This window comes from Mustela nigripes, chromosome 1, assembly GCF_022355385.1.
Source record: "Mustela nigripes isolate SB6536 chromosome 1, MUSNIG.SB6536, whole genome shotgun sequence".
Classification (NCBI taxonomy): domain Eukaryota; kingdom Metazoa; phylum Chordata; class Mammalia; order Carnivora; family Mustelidae; genus Mustela; species Mustela nigripes.
In genome coordinates this window covers 222,516,198-222,542,713 of record NC_081557.1, presented here as the reverse complement: position 1 = coordinate 222,542,713, position 26,516 = coordinate 222,516,198, and the positions used below count along the sequence as shown (strand labels likewise).

Here is a 26,516-nt window from a genome sequence, read left to right as displayed (position 1 = left end):
ATTATTTTGCAGCTATTAGCTTTAGTATGATAAGCAACCAAAAGCATTTAAAAATGAACATACCGCCTTGTGAAGGGGTCATTATAATCTGCTTCTTGTTTTTTATATGGGAAATCTTAAAGTGATTTAAAAGCTACCATCCATACAGATTTTTATAAATACCCGTTATCTCATTTATTGGTAATATTAGTTTAAAGGCTTTTTTAGGTTTATCCTAAAGTGCCTGCTGTTGAAAATGCTAAAATACCACTGTAGAAATTTCAGTTTTCCCATTTTTTTTCTGGTGTACATTAAGAATAACTTGAATTAAAGAAGTTTTCACACTGTAATTTATAAAAGCACAGTAGGAATATGTCTTTCTGTTGAATATTTATGTTTGTAGAGTAGAAGAACTGGCTGTGATCTGTGCTAATTATGGCATCCCACATATAGTCAACAATGCATACGGAGTGCAGTCTTCAAAGTGTATGCACCTCATCCAGCAGGTAAGAGAGTTTAAAAAGATAATGTTGGGAAAAAATGATTTTAATATATTACAAGATTATCCTTTGTTTTTCTTACTACTTAATATAGTAAAATCGACTGTGGCATCTTCACCTCCATGGAGCATTAGAAATTGGCATCTAATATCCATATGGTAAAAGTGACTCTTCTTTGCTGGTAATTGGACTGATAGCTTTGGTCAGGACCAACATAGAAATACTTTAGTAGCTTATTTTTTTTTAACTTTCTGAGATTGTTTCATTACCAGTATTGTTGCTTTTCTAATATACTGGTATTGTATTTTTAAAACTATATTGATGATTTATTCTGTATTTAAGGAATCACTATACTTTATTATCCTAGGTTGGAAATGGCTTCATTTGTAAACATTTGAGTGTATAACTATGAAGTTGGCAGGTTTAAAAAAAAGTTACGATTTTGTTATTTTAAGCATCAACCAGATCCTAGTCATCTGTTTTAGATTCTTTTAAAAAAAAATTTTTAATTTATTTATTTTGAGGGAAAGAGAGAGAGAAAGAACATGAGCTGGGGGAGGACAGAGAGAGAGGGAGAAGCAGACTCCCCATTGAGCAGGGAGCCCAACTCAACCCTCCCTCCCTGGACCCTGGGATCAGGACCCCCGCCGAACCAGATGCTTAACAGACTGAGCCACCCAGGTGCCCCATAGAGTCTTTTTTTTTTTTTTTAAAGATTTATTTATTCATTTTAGTGAGAGAGAGCGTGCATGTGCGGGATAGGAGCAGAGCGAGAGGGAGAGAGAATCTCCAGCAGATTCCTCCGACACAGGGCTCCATCCCACAGCGCTGAGATCATGCTCTGAGCCAAAACCTAGAGTCAGATACTTGACTGAATTTACCACCCCGGCACCCCTGTTGTAGATTCTTATTTTGAAAATACTCCTGGGCATCCTGTCCTGCTCAGAATTAGAGGCATAGCCATGGCTTGCGAGGCTTTGTGTACTCAGGCCTCTGCACCTTCTCCAGTTTCATTTACTACTGCCCTCTCTGACCCGCTGCCTCCGGGCACATTTTTTCTGTTCATTGTGCCATGTGTGTGCGCACTGCCCTGCTTTTGCTCTTGTTCCTTCCACTCACTGGGTTCCTCTTCAAGAGAGCTGCATGGCTTTTTACCTCTCTCAGACACCCTATCTAAAATTTCAGGTTCCTTTTTTTTGCCAGCATTTTCTGACTCCCTTTTCCTATTTTATATCATACTCATTTATTCTAAAGTACACATTTTTCCACATTATAACGTCTCTAAAATTGGGTTGTCTTAGAATCAGTGGTGTCTTATAGTGTTAATTGACAATGTTTTTTCCTACCTAGTAGTATGGAAAATTTGGGTGCTTCTTAAAATTGATGGCCTCTTGTTCTTTTTCTCCATAGCACGTATCACCATTTGATATGATGTTTATTTATTTTTTATTGTTTAGCTATTGGTAATAATTAGAATTAAGATTTTGTTAGAGAAAGGACTTTGTTTTGTTCACTGTTATTTCTTCAATACTTAAGACAGAATGTAGTACATAATTGATGTTCAGTGACTGGTTCCTAGAAAAATTGGATGAATAAATGAAATATTATATTTACTTAGAGTGGTTAATTACTTGTATTAAGATGTGGATAGCTATTATCCATGTATGGTATGAGTTATATAATCTATGTGCATAATGGTGTTAATTACATACTCAATTTTGACACACATGTGGTTTATGTTACCTGAGGAAGACTTATTCACGGATTATCTGTGGCCTTCTCCAGTGCAGTGGTGAATTCTCCTTAGCCCAGTAGGTCCTAGCTAGTAAAAAAAAAATAATAATTTTTGGAGTATACTAGTATCATTTCTCATATAAATGTAGTTTATATGATAGTATTAGCTGATTTGCTTAACTTCTTTACTGAAAGGTTGTATCAGGGCACAACTGGCTGCAGGTAAGAAGCCCAACTCAAATTCAGCTCACCAATGAGGAAATGATAAGTTTATGTAACATAAATCCCCAGGTGGAGTGGCTGGTAGGCATGTTATGCCAGAGGAAGACTATTTATCATTACTTACATATCCTTTTCCATTATTCCTTAACTTTTTAAGGAACTTTTCCATCATAATTCTATTTTTCAAAAGATTTTATTTATTTATTTGACAGAGATCACAAGTAGGCAGAGAGGCAGGCAGAGAGAGAGAGGGGGAAGCAGGCTCCCTGCAGAGCAGAGAGCCCAATGTGGGGCTCGATCCCAGGACCCTGAGATCATGACCCTGAGCTGAAGACAGAGACTTATTAACCCACTAATCCACCTAGGCAGCCCTCCGTCATAATTCCAGACAAGATTATTTCCAATGTGAATGGTAGCCGAGAAAGGTTGTATAGTTTTCTACACTGGAAATCTTTTTTTTTTAGATTTTATTTATTTATTTGAGAGAGAGAGAGAGAGAGCATGAGAAGAGGGAGGGTCAGAGGGAGAGGCAGACTCCTGGCTGAGCAGGGAGCCCGATGGAGGGCTTAATCCTAGGACTCTGGGATCATGACCTGAACGGAAGGCAGACACCTAACCAACTGAGCCACCCAGGCACCCTCTATACTGGAATTCTTGAAAACATTTTGTTTCAGTGATTTGTTTTTATTTCTCTTTCCCCCTTTCCTCTTTAGTTTTTAGCAGCCTCAGTTCTTTTGAAAGCATGCTGTACTTTGTCATCACTTCTAATTTGTGAGGTGATTTTACTGAAACTTTAATCAGAAAATAACACTTTAAGATGGGTGAGTGATATTTAAATAGTTACTGTATTGTTGCAGATACTATATTAACTTCTAAAATTAGCATTTCTTAAAAGGAAAAAAACTGTACTTAAATGTTTTAATGTTCCCAAGTTGGCCCTCACAAAATGAGGTGGTGGCACTGTTGCTTTAAGCCAAGGAAATACTTGGGTCTTATTGAGTGAGACTTGCTGTTGATGACATTCTAAAAAAAAATTATAGTTAGCTTTAATTCATCTCCATAGTTCTTCTTAGTAATATGCCATTAGTAATGCCATTTATTAAATACCCACCATTTGTCAGGCATTCTGCTAGACTTGTAAAGTTTATTAGCTTAATCCTAACAATTTAAGGTGTACTTATTATTTATTTCCTTTCTGCAAATGAAGAAACAAACTCTGAAGGATTAAGTGACTGGCCCCAGGTCCCGTAGCTACAAAATGGCCCATTTAGTTCAGTGTGAATTCAGAGCCTCATATTTTCTCTTAAAAAACAGAGTGCTGAAATTGCAAATACATTCTTGAGAAGATAGTATTATAGTAATCAGTCAGTGGAGAAAGAGCTATAACTAAAGTGTTTCAGCTTTATTCATTTAATTTTATTTTTATTTTTGAAAGATTTTATTTATTTATTAGAGAGGGAGCATGAGAGCAGGGTGAGGGGCAGAGGGAGAAACAGTCTCCCTGCTGAGCAAGGAGCATGATGCTGGGCTCTGTCCCAGTACTCCGAGACCATGACCTGAGCCAAAGGGAGATACTTAACTGATTGAGCCACCCAGGCACCCCAGTTTTTTTCTTTTTTTTATTTTAAAGATGATGCTCCAGAATGGTTTAATGAAGAGCATATAAAATATTTTGGTATGATGTGTCATCCCCAGGAAGATGGCTTTGAGGAACCAGTACTTCTGTTTATATAGTAAACTAATTTAGGAGACTGATGGAATATGGATGGTAGGACAGATTAATGGAGAGGGATGTTGTAGAGTCACAGAAATACATAAGATTGATTATTTTAGAGTTGGAATGGATTATAAAGCTCCCAAAGTGTGGGAAGCAGCAGCTTTGCTTACTAAGAATTTGCAAAAAGTAGGTGTTATACTACTTATTCACAGACCTACTTGTCAGGTCATTCAACAGATTCCCCTGATGTGCCAGGCATCAGGTTAGGCACTGGGGATATAGTAGTAAATACCACAGTGTCCTTGTACTCCTGAAGCAGAAGGAGACAGTACACAATAAGAATGACAGGTCTTGATAAATGCTCTGGATTGGGGAGGGGGTGTCAGAGTAAATGGAGTGATCCAGGAAGTCCTCTCCAGGAAGTAACATTTGAACAGAGCCCTGAGTCATAGGAAGGGGTGAGCCCTGCAGCTCTCTAGAGTCCAGACAGAAGGTAACAGCAGCAAGTAAGTGAGGCAGGAGTGTGCTCGGAGGATGTGAGGAAGAGCAAGGAGGCCAATATGGCTGGACCTGGGTGAATGAGGACAGCAATGATAGTAAGAGATTTGAGGTGCCCTAAGGATTGGGGATTTTATCCGTGGTCTGGTTGCAGCCACGGGAGGGTTTTGAGCAGAAGAGTGACGTAATTCACATTTTTCAGCCCTCATTCTGGCTGCTATGTGGGGAGTAGACTGTAGGAAGGCAGGAGTGGAAGGCTGTTGCAGAGCCCACATGAAATGTGTTGGTGGCTCAGGCCAGGGTGGTGGCCATTAAGGGTTAAGACATGGTTGGGTTCAGATGTATTTTGAAAGTGGATCTTACAGGGTGTGCCGATGAATCAGACGTGAGGTATGAGGAAATGAGAATTCAGGGACTCCAGGGCTTTGGCTTGGGTACTGGAAGAATGGAAATGCCACAGGAATAATACTTTGTTTTATAAACGTGGGCTCTTCCTCCAGGTTACCTCAGTTTTAGACCCTGCTGTGCCTTTGATCGCCTGTGTGACTTTCAATAAGGTGCTTTAACTGCCTGGATTTGAATCCCAGCTGTGGTGTTAAGTACATTTCTGACCTTGGACAGGCCACTTTAATTTTATTATGCCTTAATTTTCTCATCTGTAAAATAGCTATTATAGTAGCATCTACCTCAGATGGTTATTATGAGGGCTAAATGGGTTAAAAATATAGAGTGCTTAGAACAGTGCCTGATGTTTAGTAAGTTCCCAGTAAATTCTGGCAGAAATTTTTATTATATGAATAGCTATCTATTTTATTTGCTACCAGGACTCCTAGAACCTTAAGCAATGTTTGGCAGCTGATAGTGCCCAGATATTTCTTTTGTGAATAAACAAGGAAACAAATGAGCTGATAAATGGTAGCCCTTTCCTTCATAGCACATGCTCATATGTTCCCTGTTTTATTTAAGCCCTTTCAGTCTTCTGGTGTTTTTAAACTTACTATGGTAGTCGCTTCATAATATATGCATATATTAAATCATCATGTTGTACACCTCAAACATGCACAGAATGTGTCAGTTATATCTCAGTAAAACTGGCAGAATAATGTTTTCATTAAAAAAAATGAAAAACCCATATTTTACTTCCACATTTATTTAATTTTTCTTTTGAAACATATGTAGGTATATATTGGGGCTTATTCACTCTGTTTCTTTGATAAAACCATTTGTTATTTGTCAGGCTGTTTGTTTTCTTGCCACAGAGTGTGCTGCCCTTTATGCTTTCTGTGTTTTAGTGATGGAGGGTTCTAGCAAAGTCTGGCAGCGATAGTTCACTTAAAACTCCTGCTCCTGATTGAGACTCCCATTTCTCTCAGGAAGCCTTGGACAGTACTTAAATGTTAATAAAAGACAACGCTAAGAATCCCTCTTTATTTTTGCGTTCTACCTCTTTGCGTGCTGTTTGGATATTTATTCCATCGGTCATTATATGCTTCTTTCTGTTTCCTTGTGATATGGTGAGATTTTCTTTGATTTTAATTTATGAGGACATCAGAAGAGTAACAGGGAAAGGTTAAGATTTAAACAATCATGCGGTAGCTTCCAAAGTAGTCTGCTTCCCTTTCCTGCTTTTGTGCTTTTCCCTATTGCCTGGATCTGGTCTCTCAGATTAGGCCAGCTATCTGCTCCTTCTATTCTCCCTCAGATATGGATGTGGAGGGAAAGTGTGAAGATGAAGGTCAAATGTGGTTGTAATATTAATAGGAATGTAGATTGTGAATACAGATTGAAAATCTGTCACTACAGATAAAGAAAAAAACGATCTTAGTTGAAATTTAGATAATATCTCTATTTTTAAGAGGAGAAAATTGAAGCACATTAGATAGAAGGTCACAGACTATGTTGGATGGGGACTAGAACTTAGTTTTTACGTTTTTGGTAAGTAAGTATTCAGTTTTTCACTGGGATGTTAGATTTTCACTTGAAGTTCATTTGCAGTAGAATGAGATCATCTAAGACTATAACATTAGGAAACATGAGTTATACAGAAACATTGCCAAGAGTATACAAAAAAAATTCCATTAGTTGATGTTAAAAATAATTTTTTTTCTTTTTTGTGATCTGAGTGGTGGTGGGAGCAGAGCTTGTTGCTTAAAGTGGTCATGCACATGGTTGATTGTCCCCGCATCAAAGAGAAGGATGTAAATGTATTAACTGATTGATGGGCAACATGGGTGGCTGCCGTCCATTACATACTGGTGGCCAGTCTTGAACTCACAGAGGGTGTTTAAAATGACTTAATAGTTGCAGGATGGACTGTTATTCTTGGGGAGGAAACTACTCTCCTAGCCAACTTTAAGGTGAAAAGCTGAGTTCCCACCTAAACTAATACTAAAACTCTGCCTTCCTCCCGAGGTTGTTGTGAGGTTTTAATGATTTTTTTTTTTTTTTGTATAAAAACAGATTGTAAATAAAGTGCTCTTTCACATAAAAGGAGCAACATTTAAAAACTTTTTCATGCCTAAAAATGTTTTATTGGCACTGTTACAAAGAAAATAAGATATTTGATCTATTTATGATTTTTCATGAATTATTTAATGGTATTTATTTCTTAATAGCAGTTGCTGTTTTTTTTCCTAGAAGCCAATATTTAACATTACATGTTCTTTCATTCTAGGGGGCTCGGGTTGGCAGAATAGATGCTTTCGTTCAGAGCTTGGACAAAAATTTTATGGTTCCAGTAGGTGGCGCTATAATTGCTGGCTTTAATGATTCCTTCATTCAGGAAATCAGCAAGATGTATCCAGGTAAAGAAATAACTAACAAAAATCCATTTATACCTAGGCTACTATAAAAAAAAAATCTTAATTTCTAAAGGTTTTCCCCCCTTCCTGAATATAATTTGTTTATCTTATCTCAGGAAGAGCTTCAGCTTCACCTTCTTTAGATGTCCTTATTACTTTATTATCACTTGGATCAAATGGCTATAAGAAGCTATTAAAAGAAAGAAAGGTAAGCTTTCCCTTTAGGTATAAAATAGGTCTAAAATCTTGACTAGAATTATTCCAAATTATTGGTATTTTTGCCTTTGGTTCACCACTTTGAGAGTATAGATGGCTAGTGTGGTCCTAAGGGATTTACTTTGATGTGGAATCACTCCAGGTGATTTCATTTAATCATTTTGTCCTGTTTATTCAGATATTGTGAGTGATCTTGGACAGGTGAGTTTGCCTTTTTTTTTTTTTTTTTTTTTAAAGAAGGTCTTACATCAGAGATTCTTATTAATATAGTTTAGTAAAATTCAGTTCATTTATCACTTAAAGATAGAGTCTTGAAAAACAAATGGACAAATTTTTTCTTTTTAATTTTTGCAAGTCTGAAGGCTTGTGTAGGTGTGAGATGACAGTCACAAGAGGAAGAACCAGGTCAGAAGTTGGCCAGCTTCTCATTCTAAAGTAATACATTCATCTCTTGTCATTACTGGAATGCTGAACTCATTGGTTATGTTGGCTGTGAAAAGAAAAGTGACATTCGTGCTTGAAAACTGGACTTTGTCTCCAACACTAAAAACTGGCTTAATTAATTCAGGACAACTCCAAAATTGTAGACAGAGACAGTGTTGGCAGGGTGGGTCAGACTAAAATGTTTTATTCATCTCCCATCGGGGAGACCTAGAGGCCCCTGGTACAGTTTTTGTATTTGTGTAAATCTCTAACATTTAGTAGCAATTATAATCCCTGAGATTTATAATATATTTATGTATTTTATGTTTTTTCTGATAGATCCTCTCCACAGCCTTCTGAATATGTAACAGAAGTTGAAAGATTTTGTTCCTACTTTCCTCTAGTTATTCCTTTCCCCCCACCAGTTCAGTCCATAGGAAGGTAATTGCTTACTTTGTATTATGAGGACATCTCTTAAGATTTATGAGATACAGGAAAAGAGGCTCAACCTCGGTCTTTGGGAAATGCCCCTGAAAACCTGGGAGATACCACTACTCACCTAGTAGGAGGGCTAATATAAAGAACTCTGACAATACGAAATGCTGGCAAAGAGCTTAAGCAAGTAGAGAACTCTCAGACATTGCTGGTAAGAACACAAATGGTACAGTAACTTTGGAAAACACTTTCATGGCTTTTATAAAGTTAAACATATGCTCACCATTATAAAGTAGCCTTCCCACTCCTAGCTATTCACTCAAGGGAAATGAAAATTTATGTCTGTACAAAAACCTATACATAAATGTTCATAGTGATTTTATTCATAATTGCCAAACCCTGGAAACAACTCAAATGTCCATCATCTGGTGTATAAACAAACTGTGGTGCGTATATACTCAGCAATAAAAAGGAATAAATTACTGATATAAGCAACAAAATAATGGCTCTCAAATGCATTATACTAAATGAAATAAGCCAGACTCAAAAGGCCTCATGTTGTTTGGTTTCATTTATATGCCATTCTGGAAAAGGCAAAAAATACCAGGACAGAGAAAAAAATCGGCGGTGGACAGTTGTGGGTTGAGGGAAGGGACTCATGGGATGGGAAGATGGGCTGTATCTTGACAATGGGAGTAGTTTCATAACTGTGCATGTTGGCCCAAATTCATAGAAGTGGACCCCTACATACTGGGCCTCTGAAATTTTGCTGTATGTAAATTATGCCTCAATAAACCTAACAAAGATTTTCAAATGATTAGAATAAAAGTCTGGTTTGATATACTCCCAAAGGTAATCATCATGGTCATAGATTATTGTAGCTACAAAGAGAAGACCTCAATAAATGTTCCAAGGAACCTTTTCCACATGATAGATGAAGCCTGATTATAAATGAGCAAAACTATCATGGGTTTATATTGTTTATATGAGAGCTTAGTTGTATTAGATGCCAGTGGGCCTTAGTTCTCCTATAACTGATTGTTTCACTATGAAAAAGATGTTTGAACTCACAGGTTTTTTTGTGAGGTGTTCCCATTATCCTCATTTTTATAGGAAGTAAAAGGATAGAGAACTAACATGTATGAGGTAAACTGTGAGACATGGGTTCAAAGCTAGGCAGTTGAGCCTTTGATCTACTGTCTTAACCTCTAAACTCTACTGCTCTTTCCTTACATGGATAAGTAGTCCGGCCTGGTAGCTATATAGTTATCTTATATAGCTATAAATCTGCAGACTTAGGTCTACTAATAGCCAGTGGAGGCAAAAACAATGAATAAATTTAGTGATCCTGGCCAAAAAAGCTCAGTTATATTTTAGAAAGGATATACCGTATTTGCCTTGTGCAGAATCACTGTTGTTGGGAATGGCCCATCCCTGACTCCAGGTGATCCTAGCGAAACTATCAATCACAGCACCCCTTCCTGCTCTGTTCAGAGCAGTGGGCATGTGATCTGGCTAACTTGGTTTGCAGGTGGGCATGTAGAGGTAGATTCCATCCAGCAGGTTTGATAGGTCCTTTAGAGAAAGAGGGTTTGCTGCTTTGCAGATATATAAGGAGATAATACTCAGCTGCCATATTTCTGGCCATGCCAAGAAAGCCTTCTTGGGACTCGAGAATACGAGAGGGAAACGAGCTAAAAGTCATTTGGGTCTCTGGATCGAGACATGCTTGCTTGTAGACTTGGCTGTGAGATGAACCAACAAATTCCCTTTTCTGTTTTAAACTAGATTTCTGGGGTGCCTGGGTGGCTCAGTCAGTTAAACGTCTGCCTTTGGCTCTGGTCATGATCCCTAGGTCCTTGGATCGAGCCCCACATCGGGCTCCCTGCTTAGCAGAGAGTCTGTTTCTCCCTCTCCCTCCTGCTCCTGCTCCTTCTCTCTCTCTCTCAAATCAATAGAATCTTAAAGAATAAATAAATAAATAAACTAGATTTCTAACACTGATTTTGATTCCCCTTACATCCTTGAGTCCTTTGTAATGTTTCTCAACATACGTTTCCTCCTTTCCCCTTCCACTGCCACCACTTGTAGCTCAGACCCTTACTGTAGTACACCTAGATGCATACAGTAATTGACCAGTTCTTCTCCCAATCCCCAATTTTAGTCTACTCTAATTTGCTATGTTATAGCATAGCATAGTGCTAGATTAATATTTTAAAGTTCTTCAAGTTTTTCTGCTTTGGGTTATGATTGCCAGCAAGACAAAGTCCATATTCCTTAGCCTGCCATCATGATCCTTTATAGTCTGCTCTCACATTACTTTGGCAGTGTTGGACCCTGTCATTCTTTTATTCAGGCAGAGAAATGTTTATGCATAGGCCCTAAGGTAAATTCACAAATGAGACTTGCATAGTCTCTACCGTCATGGAAATTATAGTCAGGGGAAATCTAGATATTAAATAAACAATTAAAAATCTGTCCGGCATTATGAAAAGGACAAGCAGAAGGTAGGGGAGTGTGTGGCAGCTAACCCAGATCCAGCAGGGGTGGGGAAGGCCTCCCTGAGGAAGAGACATCTGTTCTACAGAAGTACAGCTCGTCCATTTATTAGACTCCTATGGTGTCATCATTAACTCGAATGGATGGCTAAAATAACTGTCGAACTCTTAAAGGGTACTTTAGACTGAATCTAGAAAGCAAAGTACTATGCCAGTTATTGGAGAGTTTGTTCTAGATAACTTCATAAAAACTGGCCTTCCTTTGGGATAAATTCAGAGTCAGTCACTCTGGAGTGAGGCTCAAACACCTGCATTTGTAACAGACTTCCCTGATGAATATGATGCACATCCTATTTTGAAACCCATTGTTTGGGGGGCACACAGGTCACTTGTATCTATCGCAGAAAATTGGAGAAGAAACATAACAGTGTCCTAGCATTTGAATACATAGGTTGATAATATTTTATGGAGTTTGAGACAGACTGTATAAATATCCCAAATAACAAATATAACTTGTTAGTTATAACAATATAACTAACAAATATATAATATATAACTCCCAAATAACAATATAACTTGTTAGTTACCTCTTTATTTCTGATCTTTTCCATTATCCTAGATACAGCCTTACATTGTGGCTGCTCTTTACCTTACAATGATCCCTCTGCAGATTTGGCTAAAAATTCATTTTTGGAATCTATAATAGCTCTGATAAGACTATTACATAAAGTCTTAAGCTAGACATTTAAAGATTATTCTTTATAATATAGATAGAAACTTTAAAACTTTTTATATGCTCTTTTTATTATATCAAGCAAGTATACTATTTAATATTTCCTATTTTCTTGAATTGAAACTGTATATGATAACTGATATTATTATATATTTGCTCTAGTAAACTAAAACAGGTCTTGAGTGATTTTGTAGTTAAATTTATTGAACTAACAAATTAAGCTGATTATCTGGGTGCATGCCCCCCAGAATCACCATCAGGTCTCTGAAATGAAACTTTGTCCTTGATTATAGGTAGTCTGGGAGACTAGCGTCCACCTTGGAGTTGGCATTCATCCCTCTACTCTTCGTGTCCTTTGCTTGATATTAGTAGATGCTCATCAGATGTTGGTGGAATGAACTAATGGATGGTATTTGGGAACACCTAGGTTTAGTTCCATATAGTCATCTCTTATGTTGCACAGAATGAGTATCTTTCTGGATATTAGAAAGTAAATTAACTTTTTGATCCTGACTTACATTATGAGTTAGATGTTGTCATAGAAATATTTCTCTATATAGCTATAGTTGGAAATTTGTGAAAAGAAGTGAGTTGAAAAGGTGATACCTGTTGTGTGTGACCAGTATTATAGTTCTGGAAGTAGGTCTTCCTCACTAGCAGGTACTTCTCTTCCAAGAGAATTTCCTTACCTTGGGATTTTGGACTTGTTGATTTTAGGGGTGCCCTGTCATCTTTTCGGAATCTAAGAATTTCCATGATGCCATGGTTCTTTTGACTTTTGACATTGAGGTTTTGACTTTAAAATTTTCAGATACTTTTAGGGAATTCCAAATACCCATGTGTGTGTAAATTTTGCTTAGCATGAAAAAGAAAATCCACCTGCTTTGGGAAGGACCTGTAAGAATATGTAGCTTGACTGGTAAATAGATCCAGCAGGTAGCCCGGCTTTGCTTCCCATGGGAACTTTGTTAATCATTGTATAAATATTCTGTGGGCCAGATTTTATGTTCTGATGATATATATGAATCGGATGGCTCCATCTCAGATATCAAGGGGTAGCCTCTCTTTGTAACATCCAGAACTTTGTTCTTTTCCTTTTTCTAGATGGAGTAGAGTTGAATTCACAGGGATAGGACAAGAATAGGATTGTAGCTACAGGATATTAGCACATGTCTGTAAGGGTCCTGCCAGCTAATGTTAGTTACTATTTTTTAGTTATTTTTAAAAAGATTTATTTACTTATTTGAGAGAGAGCAAGCAAGCGAGTGCGAGTATGAGGTTGGGGGGCAGAGGAGAACGAGAAAGAATCTGAGCAGACTCTGAACTGAGCACAGAGCCCCAGGCAGGGCTCAAACTCCCGACCCTGAGATCATGACCTGAGCTGAAACAAAGAGTTGGATGCTCACCTGACTGCACCACCCCAGACACCCCACTAATGTCATTTTATCTGGAAACTCTTCTAGGAGGGAAAAGTCGGTGGGTGGGAAGTCAGCATTTTTATGAATGTTTGCTGTGTGCGAGGAGCTCTGTGAGGTTTATTATATTTATTATTTCATGTGCTACTTAAAGCAAGTTTATGAGGTAGGTATTACCCCCATTTTACAGATGAAATTGAGGCGCAGAGACATTAAGTACTTATCCAAAGAGCACAAAAAGTGCCAGAACTGCCCCTGAAACCAGGTCTGCGTGATTCTAAAGCCTCTGCGCTTTGTGTCTTATCACCCTCTTCTAGCTGCTTCCGCTCACTCGTCCAGCATTGAGGGAGGGCTTTCCCGCTCTGGGCTAGGCATTGGTGCCCTAAAAATTATGATCTCGTGACTCTCTGTTCTTAGCTACTGGAGGTATGTAAAACCCCAAAGGCTCTAATATATTAATTGATTTTATTTAAAAATTCTTTGTATAGAATTTACTTAGAGACTACCTGAAGTAATCTTCAAAGGATCGAAGTGCTCCTTTGAGAACTCTGTCATTGTAAGTGACTAAAGTTTACTCTTTAACAACTTCATTCAACAGGCAGATCTTTTCCTTGAAAAACGTGGATGTCCTTGATAAACCCTAATTGCATATATGTAGCATAAATATTGTTTTTTTATTGGATTTGTTGCAGAAGTAAGGGCCTCTTTTGTTTAAATGGACTTGCTTTTGAACTGTGAAAATTTAATCGTGATAGTTTATCGGTTCAGCTCTGGAGAAGCTGAGGTAAAGCTATTTTGCTTTAGCCAGAGCTATTTATATACCATCACTGAGAGCTCCTTTTCATATTATCGGTGTTACTGCGTACTAAAAAAAGGAGTGTTAAAAGAAAACTTAGGATTTTTTTTCCTGTGCCCTTATTCACCACAATGATATTTTTAGAGGTTATTTCATCTAGTATATCTCTTCAGAAAGGGCTTTATCTTTTCACAGTAGAGGCAGACAAGAACTCAGCTTGAAGCCATTCCTTCTCAAGTCTTCTTTTTTGAAGGGTGAAAGGATCAGAGAGAGTGGAACTGTGTGTGTGAATTGAACCTCTGCCCTTAGCCTCTTGCCGAGTCACACATCTTCACCAGGGGAGAAATGGCCATAAATTTAACTGAAGAGGCCTTTAAGAAAAGGGGTTAAAATTTAAGACACTATTTCTAGGAGTTTCTCTCAGCAGAAAGAAAGAGCAGTCTTAGAAGTTTCTCCTGACTTCTCTTTGCTTCCAGAGAATGCCATCATTCTGCTTAGCTTTCTTTTGAAAGAGTGCTTTGCTGAACAGGGCAAGCAGATAATCATTCATTGTTGCAAATACCTGCTGAATTGGCCGAGTACAGAAGAGGAATGACAGCAGATGGCTGCTCCAGTGGCTAGCATTTGTTAGCAGAGGCTCTGGAAGACAAGCTAACTTCTAGAAGAACATCAGACATACAGCTGCAAACACTGTTCTGTAACAAAGCTAAGTTTGGAAACATGAGTAGATTTCACCCTGAAAGTGGAGTTGTTGATGTCAACAGAAGCATCTCATTTTGGGCCTGGCTGTGGGGTCTTGACAGAAGAGTGTGTGGAAGTCGCACTTTTGCCTGAGCTGCACAGCCGGCCGAGAATGCCCAGGTTCTTTCGGAAGGCCGCAGGTGGAACCGTGTGCTGCATTTAGTACTGGTATCCACACCTACGGACCTCGGTCTGCATGGATCCGTACCCACAGGCTCTTGTCCATCTGCCCTTGCATGGTATTGTGAACATGTTAGACCACTTGTTAGGTTTCCCTTCTGATTTATTACCGACCTTGTAAGACATCCTATAATAATTTGCAAAGTTCTCTTTTCGTCTGCTCTTGTAACATGAAACAGTATGTTTCAGAAAACACGATTACATAGGACATTTTCCCTTAAAATTTTGTGAATTATGCACATTGGGGGCTATGGGGAGGGATAGGCTAAATGTTGGGCTTCGCGACTGCAAATCAGTTTACGAAAGGCCATGTGAGAGATAATGCTTAATATAATTCAACTTCCCGTCCATTAACATCCTGAACTATGGTGTAAAGTTTTGTATTTTTATTCTAGAAATATAGCTGACATTAGCATTCAGGTATGCAGTTCAGTTTATCTCTAGTGAAGAGTCTTTTAAAATTAAGTTAAATATAGCACAAAAGACATAGAAAATCAATAATATTTCATTTCTTTTAAGTAAGATCTTTCTATATACATTTGCTTTGGGTGCTTATAAATTTCTCCCTTTACAGAAGTATTTTATAATAAATGTCAGTTATAGATTTAACTGTGGCAAAAAAAAAAAAAAAAAAAGTAGTGCAGGTTTTGTAGTACCTTTAATATATCAGGAAAAAACTGCTTAGCTAAGTAGTAGTGTAGGAAATAGTGGTACAATCTCCTAAACGATATTTTTAAAATGTAGTGATATTAATGGGAGACATTTAGGACCTTAAACTGTCAAATGTTATAGGATTCAGTATCTTGCGCTTTAAGGTATTTAAGCTTCTTTGCTTATTGAATTACCTATCATTACCTTTTACACAGAGTATTTGTAGATGGATGTGAACTTGACTCACAAATATTTTCTTTTTTGTCTAATTACTCCCATACTAGTGATAAGTAAGATTTATTTTACCTTAGCATTATGTTTGTAGTCTTAAGATGTTAGCTGCAGTTAAAACTGAATTCTAGTGGCGTTAGGAAGTGATTGCTAGAACCGGTTAAAACTGATTTAAGTATTAGAAATGGAATATTAGGAAAAATCTCAATTTTTTAATAGCATGTGTGTCTCAGTAAGTTTAAAAACAGCCTCTAGGGGTGTTACTAAGGAAACATTTCTTCTTTTTTTTTGGAAATAGCTAACTACAAATTAAGTACATATTAATTACTCATCAGGCTTCTCTTAGCTTATGTGTGACCACAGTGTGATTACTGTGACAGCCATACTAGAATAGTATTTTAGATTTGTCCTCATCGCTGAAATAAGTATTTTGCTGTTACTGTTCGGGTAGAAAATGTAGGAGTCTATAAAAGGCATTTCCTGTCTATCAGATTTGTTTCTGCTTATGAGAAGTTGAATTTGAAACTAAGAGAGATGCAGATTAAGACTTTGGTGTGTAACATAGTTGATGAAAAATCAGCAGTTTATATCTAAATTAAAATATGTTACTGCTTTTTTTTTTATATATATAATACAGAGCATTTAAATTAGTGATCTAATTACTTTATAGTTGTTAAAAATATAAAATGAAACCCAGAAGTTCTACTGGTCATTAACATTGGTATAGTACTAAAAGATTACAAATTACTCCAGTTGCCTGGAAAGCTCTTGATTTATGCATTCCATTTGATTATCTTACTGCTTCACCTTCTGAAGTAAATGTCAGAATAGTAGTATAAGAGGGAAGGCCTTTCTATATGTCTAAGAAAAGATGCCCCAAACAGCTTTTTACAGTTTGCAAGTGGTGATAACAGTTGCCTCCTTAAATATTTCTCAGCACTTTTTTTTATTAAAAAAGAAAGGCTTACTACGTCTAATAGTAACATTTCCTCGTAGCTTCATTAGGTATGACAGGTAATGGATGTTAACTTTTTCATTTAAAAAAATCAGTTTATTTTAGTGATCTAAGATTTCCCAGTTCTGACTTGATGAGAACATTGATATTACAACATAGTCTAAAATTTTAAGAATGACTATTTAAATTTTTTTCAGGTCAGAGTATAAAATATACCATGTTGACAAGGGAAAAAATGTTTGTGGTCTTAAGTAGACTCATTAATAATTGACAAACTTGGTATAACTTTTCCTCTTTTTAATCTTTACTTAACAAAAGATGGATTTCGTAGGATCAGACTATCTAACTTTACCTTAGAAAAAATTGAAGCAGTTTTTGTGGCCTTTGAAGTAGAAATATCTTTTTCTACTGTCTCTGCTTGGGTCCAGCTCTGTTGGTAATTGGATCTTTGGAGTATCTCTAGAGTTTTATGTGTTTTTACTATAACTTGGAGGAGGTGAGTGCAAATGGGCATCTTCAGGAAAGACTTATTTGGGCAGATTTTTATTTTAACACTTTATAAAGAGCTTACTAGAAGAAAGTATAATTTTCAGTCAGACAGTTGACAATTTAATATTTATTTACAATATTTTATTAAACTTTGTTGAACTACTTACATATGTACATGAAATTTTATACTTCTAAAATATTTTTATTTTCTACTATTAGATATTATTTATTTTCCAGAGTAAGACCAAGAATACAGTTTTTCATTTTAGTTGCTATATTCTTTTGATTTGAGGATATTGTTAATTTTGAGTTTGTGCAATTTAAAGGAAATGCATTTTAAAGTACTTTTTCCTAAGTTACTCACATACTAAAAGTCTGGCACATTCTTCTTGGTGTTTGGAAAACAGTGAAGAACACCAAGTCCCCACTTTCAAGTTTTCCCATTTGAGCAGGTAGTCACAAGGAGTATTCATTTAAGCAAGTCCGTGAGGTATTTTCAGATTGTGATAAGTATAGTGGAGAACCCAGAATATGTAGTGGTTGGAGGGAGATGGGAGTACGTGAATAGGGAAGTCATAAAGGGAGGTCCCATTCAAGGAAAGCAGGCATCAAGGTTCTGACCCTAGAAGGAGCTTGACATGTTCAGCAGTTGGAAAGGAGGCTGCTGTGATGCTCTACTAAGTAGGGAAATGATTGTTGTTCAGTTGGCTGTGTTGGCTGGCAAGTTCATTTGGGACCTTCTAGGTAATACTTACAGAGAAGGGAGTCAGTCATTGGGAGGGACATGATCTGATTTATGCTTTTCAAAGACTGCATAGGGCCTGTGCATGTAGAATAGATGAGAAGGGCCGGGAAGTTGGCAGAAAAATCATTTAGAATCTTTGCTGCGGTCCAGGGAACGAACGGGTTGATGGCTGCTTGGACTCCAGTGGTCGCCCTGGAGGTTCTGAAAAGAGGATGAATTTGTGATAGATACATAATAGCCCCAAAGCAGGATATATGCTGGTTTTGCCTTCTTTACCTAAATCCTGTGGTTTCTGATCATTGTGGCAGCTTCGAATCTCACTATGTTGTGTCAAAGGAAGAATTGCTCGTAGGGCATGTAGATGAGTTAATTTACAGCACAGACATCACACCAAACAGATTTTGTCTTATTTAATCTGGCAAGTTGCAGTAAGCATTTATTTGATTTTTTAAAAAATGCACCATTTTGTTGTTGCAGGAAATGTTTTCCTATTTGTCCAGCCAACTAGAGAAGCTGTCGGAATGCTACAATGAAAGACTGTTGCATACACCTCACAATCCCATATCTTTAGGTAATATATTTTTCTTAAGGAAAATAAAAAATCATTGCTTCTTAACCCTCCCCAGCAGGGAGCTGGTATTTCTAGAAAGAGTATGAATTCTTTGTGGTTACAATGATTTCTAAATTCATTACAGTATTAATTTGGAAAGCATATGCAGAAAATGATACTTTAACTCCTGCTTCTAACCAAAATAATTTAGTCACTAGTAAGAACTCTAAAAATTTTAAAAAGTTTCTACCAGTTAACAAAAAACTATAATATTAGAAATTAAATCTGTGTTGTTTTTAATGCTGTGATTGTTTTCCTGACTATGTTAGAGAACTCTGTATTCATGATAATTTCCTTTGTATAAGGACTATATATTTTTGTCACGTAGTACAAGGACTATGAAACCGGTTAATATGAATGTTGACTTTTATGCATTTAACTTTCACGTTTCCTCAATATCCTTTTTGTGAATGACAGTTCCCCAACTTCATATTTTATGTGTATCTAAGGAAAGTAAGGACTCAATCATTTGTAACTGAAGCCTATTTCAGGAATAGGCTTCCATGGAAAACCATTTGCCACTGATACATAAAAAAAACCCACCCTAATTAGTCCTTGGCTGGTTTCTAATTTATGTAAATGTTGTAGAAGATGATAAGGTATGGTCTGAATCCCAGGTCTGCCATTTACTAACCTCTAACCTCCTTTCCCCTAGCTATAAAATAGAGACAACGACCCCTCACATACAAAATTGTTAAAGAATGATTAAGGGGCACCTGGGTGGTTCCATCTGTTAGGTATCGAACTCTTGATTTAGGCTCAGGTCATGATCTCAGGGTCATGATTGAGCCCCATGTTGGGCTCTGAGCTCAGTACAGAATCGGCTTGTCCCTCTCCCTCTGCTCCTGTCCCTACTGCTCTCCCTCCCTCTTTCTCAAATAAGTTTTTAAAAATCTTTTTTAAAAAGTGGTTGAGATTATCAAGTATCTAGTATACCCTATCAGGAAATGGTAGCAAGCAGTAGTGATGAGAATATAGTTTACTCACGTAACATCAGAAAGATCATTCTCCTTTTCATATGCAGAAGCTGATTTTACTTAGTCTCACATATGTACTGAAAATTGCCCACATTCTCATCTTACATGTTCTTAAAGCACCGTTGAATTTGAATAAACTGCCATATTGATCATGTCAGTGTTCCATTTTCAACTGGCACTTTAGAAGGGTGATAGGGAAATTCTATTCTGATTCTTACTGTGTTAATTTGTATTAACATCTTTTTGTCTGATAGGTAAACAGATCCTTACTATCATTTATTTAGTGCATTAAAATGAAATCATGCCACTTGACAATAAATAAAAAGTAATGTCTCCATATACTTACAAAAAAGTATATGATCCTTTTGTCAGAGGTACTTAGAGTAATCAGAAGCATAGAGACAGAAAATAGGATGGTGGTTATGGAGGGTGGGGATGGGCAGGAGGAGAATGAAGAGTTACTGTTGAGTAGGTGCAGTGTTTCAGTCTTACAAGATGAAAAGAATTATGGGCGTGGATGGTGGTGGTATTTGCATAACAGTGTGAATGTGTTTAATGCCACCGAGCTGTATGCCTAAAAATGGTTAAGATGGTAAATTTTATGTTATGTGTATTTTAACACACACACAAAAGTAGAGTCTCCTTCATTAAGTGTTTATTTTTTGAGGGATTCTGTGCTGGTGAACCAAGGTGCATTGGGATCCTTTTTTCTTTTACAGCTATGACACTTAAGACACTAAGTGAACACCAGGACAGGTCTGTCACTCAGCTTGGCTCAATGCTTTTTACCAGACAGGTTTCTGGAGCCAGGTAGGTATGTGTGAAAGAGGCCTGGACTTACTTACATCTCCAAAAACTTAACTGTAAAGTATTTTTCCTAAACGGTTGACCCCAAGTATATGCTGAGTTCCGTGTGAGTGTTCCTCATGGGTGAAGGAGCAATGAGGTGGAGAGTGTGTAGGGCTATGGTAGCCCATGTGTAGAAGGCCTGCACTTGAAGCAGTCTCAGAAGGATAGGGACCTTGTCTGTTTTCATGGACATCCAGAAACAAAGTTTCATCATCCCTCCGTACAGATTTTTATCGTTATTTTCCTTTGTTAGATCATCTTCAGGGGTGTCACATTTTGGTGCTAGAGATAAGTCATCTTCATTACTAAATTCAGATGAAAACATTTTGTAAGGAAAAACTCATTTCCTAAACCAAAAGTTAGGCAATTCTTGTCTAAGTACTGCCTTTGAAAAATGTACTTTTTGCTCTTACATGTACGTGTCTTAAAAATGCATTTCATTTTTCATTTTATATTTGATGAGGTCAGAGGAAAAGGACTTGAGAAGAAATATCTTGCTCTAAGTACTCTTCTTTACATGCCTTTATTAAAGAATTTCTCTCTGACTACCAGAGATTAGAGATTTCACATCAAAGGACAACTTTTTAAAAGAAAAAATCTTAGATTAATTCAGCTTTTACCTTGATGAACTATATCCATTCATGGCATAGTTTTGACGCTTCTAAAATGGTTTTCTTGGCCTTGCTTTTAGTGTTGCCACTATTTGTCTTTTTGTTTAGGATGATTTAATTGACTTATTTTTTTTTAAAGTACCATTAGAAATCTGCTTATATCAAGTATGCCAATGAAGTCAAGCTTACCAAGTACACGTGCCATCGCCAAATATCCCTTTATGCTGACCACCACCCCCTGTAAGCAGTCACAGAATTCTTTCTGGATCCTTGCTTTAAATCCCTCCATTGCACAGCATGGATCAGATAGGTGGAATTTCAGTTTGTTGATTGTTGGAGGTGATACACAGCAACTCGTCAACGTGGTTTGACTTAGAAATTTCAGTATTCCATTTGAAGTATATATATGTGAAGTCAGATTCCATATTTAGTACAAAAACAGAAATAATTTTCTTTTTTTTCTCTTTGAAAAAAGTGCAAAGGTATTTGTGATTCCTAGAAGTAATAGCTCTTAATGGAAGATAAGTCAGTGGTCATCTCCAGGCAGCACTCTTCTACGGAGATTAGCCATGTATTGTATAATTTTATCTTAAGGCTGCCACCGTCTGTTTTCATAGGCCCTGATTTATGGCTGCTTTTAATTTCTTTATCAGTAGATCTAAGGCTTAGTAACACTGATATCTGTTGTTTATGGGTAATATTCTGTTAACACCACGAGACATATTAAATTGCTAAATCTTCTCCCTTTTAGGGTTGTGCCTCTTGGGTCTGTGCAAGCTGTGAGTGGCCACACCTTCCGAGGCTTTATGGCACATACAAATAATTACCCTTGTGCTTACCTCAATGCTGCAGCAGCCGTTGGAATGAAGACACAGGATGTGGACTTGTTCGTGAAGAGACTTGACAAGTGTTTAAAGACAGTAAGAAAAGAACAAAATAAAGAGAGTAATGCATCTGCAGTGGAAAATTACAACAAAACTGAAGATGTAGATATTGAAGAAATGGCTTTAAAACTAGATAATGTGCTTCTTGACACGTCCCAGAATTCTTCATGACATGTGAAAGGTTTCTTTTTGATTACTTGAAGGAAGTGATGAGGCTACAGTACAAATAAGCAGTTTAAAGATAGGGCTTGAGGTTTCGGAACTGAGAATGTCTTGGAGGATATGGAGGATATTTGGTCAAGGTACAGACGGGTCTGAGCTAGCCATCTGATGACTTGTTATGTTTTTTTATTCTTAGACTGCCTCAGTTACTATGTTCCTTAGCAGATAAAACTACCATTAGGATTTTTCTAATTATTAGAATATTTGTCAATTAAGCATTATGATTCAGATCATTCTTACTAATGTGACAAGTAAAATTACTTCTAATTCTTTTGGAAATGTGTAAACTGTTTCCTCCTGACCATTCTCTACCATTCACAAATGACTTCTGTTTCTGGTCACAGAGAATTGAGAACGATCCAGTACTGCTATTTACAAGATGTTGGTGTCTGCAAGTCACAGTCTGCCTGTGAAATGGTCATTCCCCAGGGAAGCAGAGTCCAGCATAAGCTTTAGCTTTCACTTAGTGGTTCTCAGCTGGGGATGATTTGCTTATATCTAAGCAACACCTGGGGACATTTTTAGTGCTCACGACCTGTGGCGTGCTCTTGACATCTAGAGCTGGAGGCCAGGGGTCCTGCTGCTCAATATCCCACAGTGTGTGAGCGGCTTTCTGGAACACAGCCCCAAATCTCAGTAATGCTGAGAAGGAGAAATACCACCCTAACCCAACTCCTCAAGCAAAGTTTCCTGCAGCAACTTTCTTTATTCAGTAGTGCTTCAAAGAAGAAAGCAGTAAATTTTGCCAAATTATACAGCGTTAGATTCTTAAGTGATAAGATGGGCTGCCTGTTCTAAACCTGAGATTATATGGCATTTGTGTGTTTTTCCATTTGGGCCAGTGAAAGCTTTCTCCCACTGTTTCTGCTCTAAGCAGGCTTTGCATACTGGTTAGTTCAGGTGTTGTGCACAGCCATTATCAAGAATGGTTAACTTGGGTATTTGGGGATCTGTTTTTGCTAGGAAGGTGAAAATGATGTAGTAGGATGAACAGGTGTATTTGCCACCCCCCTCCCCCAACACGCCCACTTTCTTAGTCTGATATTCCAGACTTGCTGTAACAATTTTTGTTGTTTATGTTTTAAGAAATAGACTAATGCCTCCAAGCCTGAGGAATGAGCAAAGCTTTTGAATACACCAAAAATGCCAAAGCCATAGTCCTCAAGACCTGCTCGCTGGAGCGGTGTTCCTACGAGATGCTCACAGGGATAAAGTATTCTGTGGGCAGATCATTTTGGGCCTTTGTAAACCTGCCTATCAGCACATTAAAGGCTCTGAGAATTCCTTGGAAACCAACTTAAGTGCCCTTATCCAAACATGGAACCCTTTTCTCAACTAAAAACTTACTGACATCCCACTGAACATGCTTTCAAAAACACTGCAGTTGAGAATGCAGCCTTGGTTTCTGGGTTGTGTTTTTCTCTGTCACTTGGTAGTGTAAACTGTCGCATATGAGCTCAGACACTCCCATCAGTGCGTAAGTTAAAATACTCTAACCCTAGCTTGATCTCCTTAGACGTCATAAAATTTAATTATCAATATTGTAAAGGTTACTTTTAAGTTGTTTATTGTATTTGGGGTTCTAATATTTTAGATATCTTTTTTTTTTTTTTTTTTTTTTTAATAGCTGTAACAACACACTCTAGAGTAATACCTGGGTGAAAAGGTGGTGTGAGGTTTTTTATGTGGATTTGGGACTGAGTTGTAGAACCGATAAAGCAAAAGGGTCCCAGTCGTGCCTCTGGAGTCTGCAAGAGGGAATGGAGCCGTGTTGCAGATGCTAAGTGCTGCTGGCACAGCTTCCTGGATGAGGGAGCCAGGGCGGGTTTCTAGAACAAGTGATCTATACCGTGTGAGCGTCATTTAGCTTGAGAAGGCCGGAGCCGAGAGACCAGCAAATGTTTTCTCATCTGCAATGTATCAGCAGTTCTTGGGCTTCAGCTGCTGAATAGATAATAATTCTAATTGAAGATAAATTACATGAACCCACATGTGAATGATAGATGTGTTGTAACATTTCATTCCTGGTGCATAAAATCAGCTGCAGTTTTTATTATTAGTTCTTTCTTTTCAGAGGTTTTGGAGTAACAGCTCTGGTCCTGCTGACTTAAATTTGACCTTGAGGTCCTGGAATTCACAAGAGTTTTTGAAGGGGTGCTGTAGGTTCTGCTGATTCGGGCTTGCCTTTGCTCCCACCCCAGTGTTGTTTTTGCTCACTCTGGCCCATTTCCACGTGTAAGTGTAAAAAAGTATGTATGTACAATTAAATCCACTTCAAGTTGCTAGTACTGATCGGTAAACCTCATAGTTGGCCTTCATTACCCTTGAACTGTGGTGGAGAGGCAATGGCTGATCCATTTTCCAGGCATGACTAAGATGACCTGTCCTTACGACCCAGCTGCCCTTCATAAGGCTCTCCGGTAGAGTTTTGGAATTTGGTTTTTAAAGTCATTGGACTGTGGTAGTCTTCCCAGAAAGGAAAATCGAATAACACAAAATATTCTTTAGGTCACTACACAATGTGTTACTTCTATAGAGAGCAGGGAAAGGTATTTTAAAATCCAGCTCTCAATTTGGCTCTTCTGTCCTCTGTTGATGAATTCTCACTCTATCAGGGAATGATACGTGATACCAGCCTCAGGAGTTCAGTGTTCAACCATAAATCTTTCTAGTTAGCTTTTTGCATTAGTTGAGTGAAGTTATAGAATGTGAATTATTGAATACAGTTCTGTTCAGCCAATAGGCCCTTGATATACAGAATGGTAAATTTAAATATAAATTAAGTTTTTTCTGATTTTCTCCCCAGCACATAACTTTCCTGTGGTTCTGTTTCTGTAAGCACCCCGTCATGACTGTCATCAAGCCTAAGCTATAGGCTGTGTTTTCATTTGTGGACAATATGTCTATGAGAGGCTTTAGTAAAAGTAAAATGAACTAAAGACTTTTTTTTTTTAACCAGTGATATTACTTTAATCTTGAATTAGTAGCTCATCATGAGAGTAAAATTCTGTGTTCTTTCAAAGAGGAGAATAGCTAACAGCAAATAATTGAAGCAAACTGGTGAGTCTCATTCATGTAACGCTCAGAGAAAGGTTTTTGCATACATACACATCGGGTGCACACAAGACTTGGGGTTTCTCCTCTCATTTCCTAAGATGTCCTAATTTCTCCCAAGCCCTTAAGTGATTTTGTTGTATTTTGCATTCATGGGGTTGACTTTATTTGGGAACAAAAATCTAATCTGGTTTGTATACACAGAAGCCTGGTCATCTCAGAAGTTAGGTACCTTCTAAATAAAAACTATGAATATTCTGTTAGCGGTTAAAAAACAGTTCCCATCAGCAGCTTTTCCTTGTCTGTCCCATTGTGCTTCTCTGTCTCTTCTGGCCGCGCCTAGTGTACAGGTACGAGGCGTCCCCACCACGTCCCTTTGTGCCTTTCGTCTTGTTTTCCTGTCCCTTCAGCCATATGGTGTGTGCACAGATCAGCTGATGAGTGCAGGGCTAATGAATATATCTTTATAATCTCCTAAATACTATTTAGGTCAATCTAAGGCCTTAGGCAGAATCTGGAAGTGTTTATACTGTCCTGTTTTTAGTAAGCAGTGTCAACTTGAACTTCTAGAGAAATGTGAAGAAAAGCTACATTCCACTGTGTAATTGTGAGGGGACACTACCTACTAGAATTGAAGCTGATGTCAGCCTGCTACCCTGTACGCTTTACCATAAGAGAAAGATGTTTCAAAAAATATTTTCGATGTAGACTGTTTAAAAATGAATTATATAATTTACAACATGAAATAAATTTTTAATAAATCATTGACAGTGCATTTCCTTAGTTTACCCAATCATGGCTTCAGAGAAAATCTGAAAAGTACAGATAATGAACACCAGATTACTTACTCATTTTTTGATTCAGTCATCAGTACCAGTCAGCAAGAAAAGTCCTATTTATAATGGGAATCACGAGTCTCACAGGGTTGGGGGCTAGTTTGTTGTTTAAAGAGATGACATTACAGCAACCTTTTGCAAAAGATCTGTTGACTACAGAAAGTTAGATGTGTTTCATCTTTTCTAAAAGAAACGCTTTATCTTTTATTTGAAAATAAAATGTGTTACTTCCCTCTTCAGATTTCATTTTTAAATTGTGCTGTTTGAATTTTGCAGGTAGTTCTCATTTGCTTTGGAGCTGGATCTCTGCATGGGTACTTATTAACCATATGAGCTCACATATTTAACCTCTGAGTATTGGTCCCATCATATGTGAAATGGGTACAATCTTACAGGATTGAGGATTAAATAAGATGATAATATATGTAAAGATTTAACTCAGTGCCTGATATAGCACTTTCTGTTAATAACTGCTATGATGCTCTACATAAAGTTAATTTGTACTAGAGTTAAA

General features: G+C 37.5%; 1 protein-coding gene across 1 annotated transcript in view; it reads left to right on the top strand.

Annotated features, from left to right (window-relative positions):
- SEPSECS (Sep (O-phosphoserine) tRNA:Sec (selenocysteine) tRNA synthase) overlaps positions 1-26,241 on the top strand; it is a 35,557-nt gene extending 9,316 nt beyond the window's left edge. Inside the window, exons 6-11 of the mRNA XM_059381885.1 lie at positions 383-485; positions 7,325-7,454; positions 7,568-7,659; positions 18,437-18,530; positions 20,266-20,356; positions 21,758-26,241. Coding sequence (XP_059237868.1) covers positions 383-485; positions 7,325-7,454; positions 7,568-7,659; positions 18,437-18,530; positions 20,266-20,356; positions 21,758-22,061 — 814 coding nt within the window. The 3' untranslated portion in view covers positions 22,062-26,241. The remainder of the gene's footprint in view (positions 1-382; positions 486-7,324; positions 7,455-7,567; positions 7,660-18,436; positions 18,531-20,265; positions 20,357-21,757) is intronic.
- The last annotated feature ends 275 nt before the right edge of the window (positions 26,242-26,516 follow it).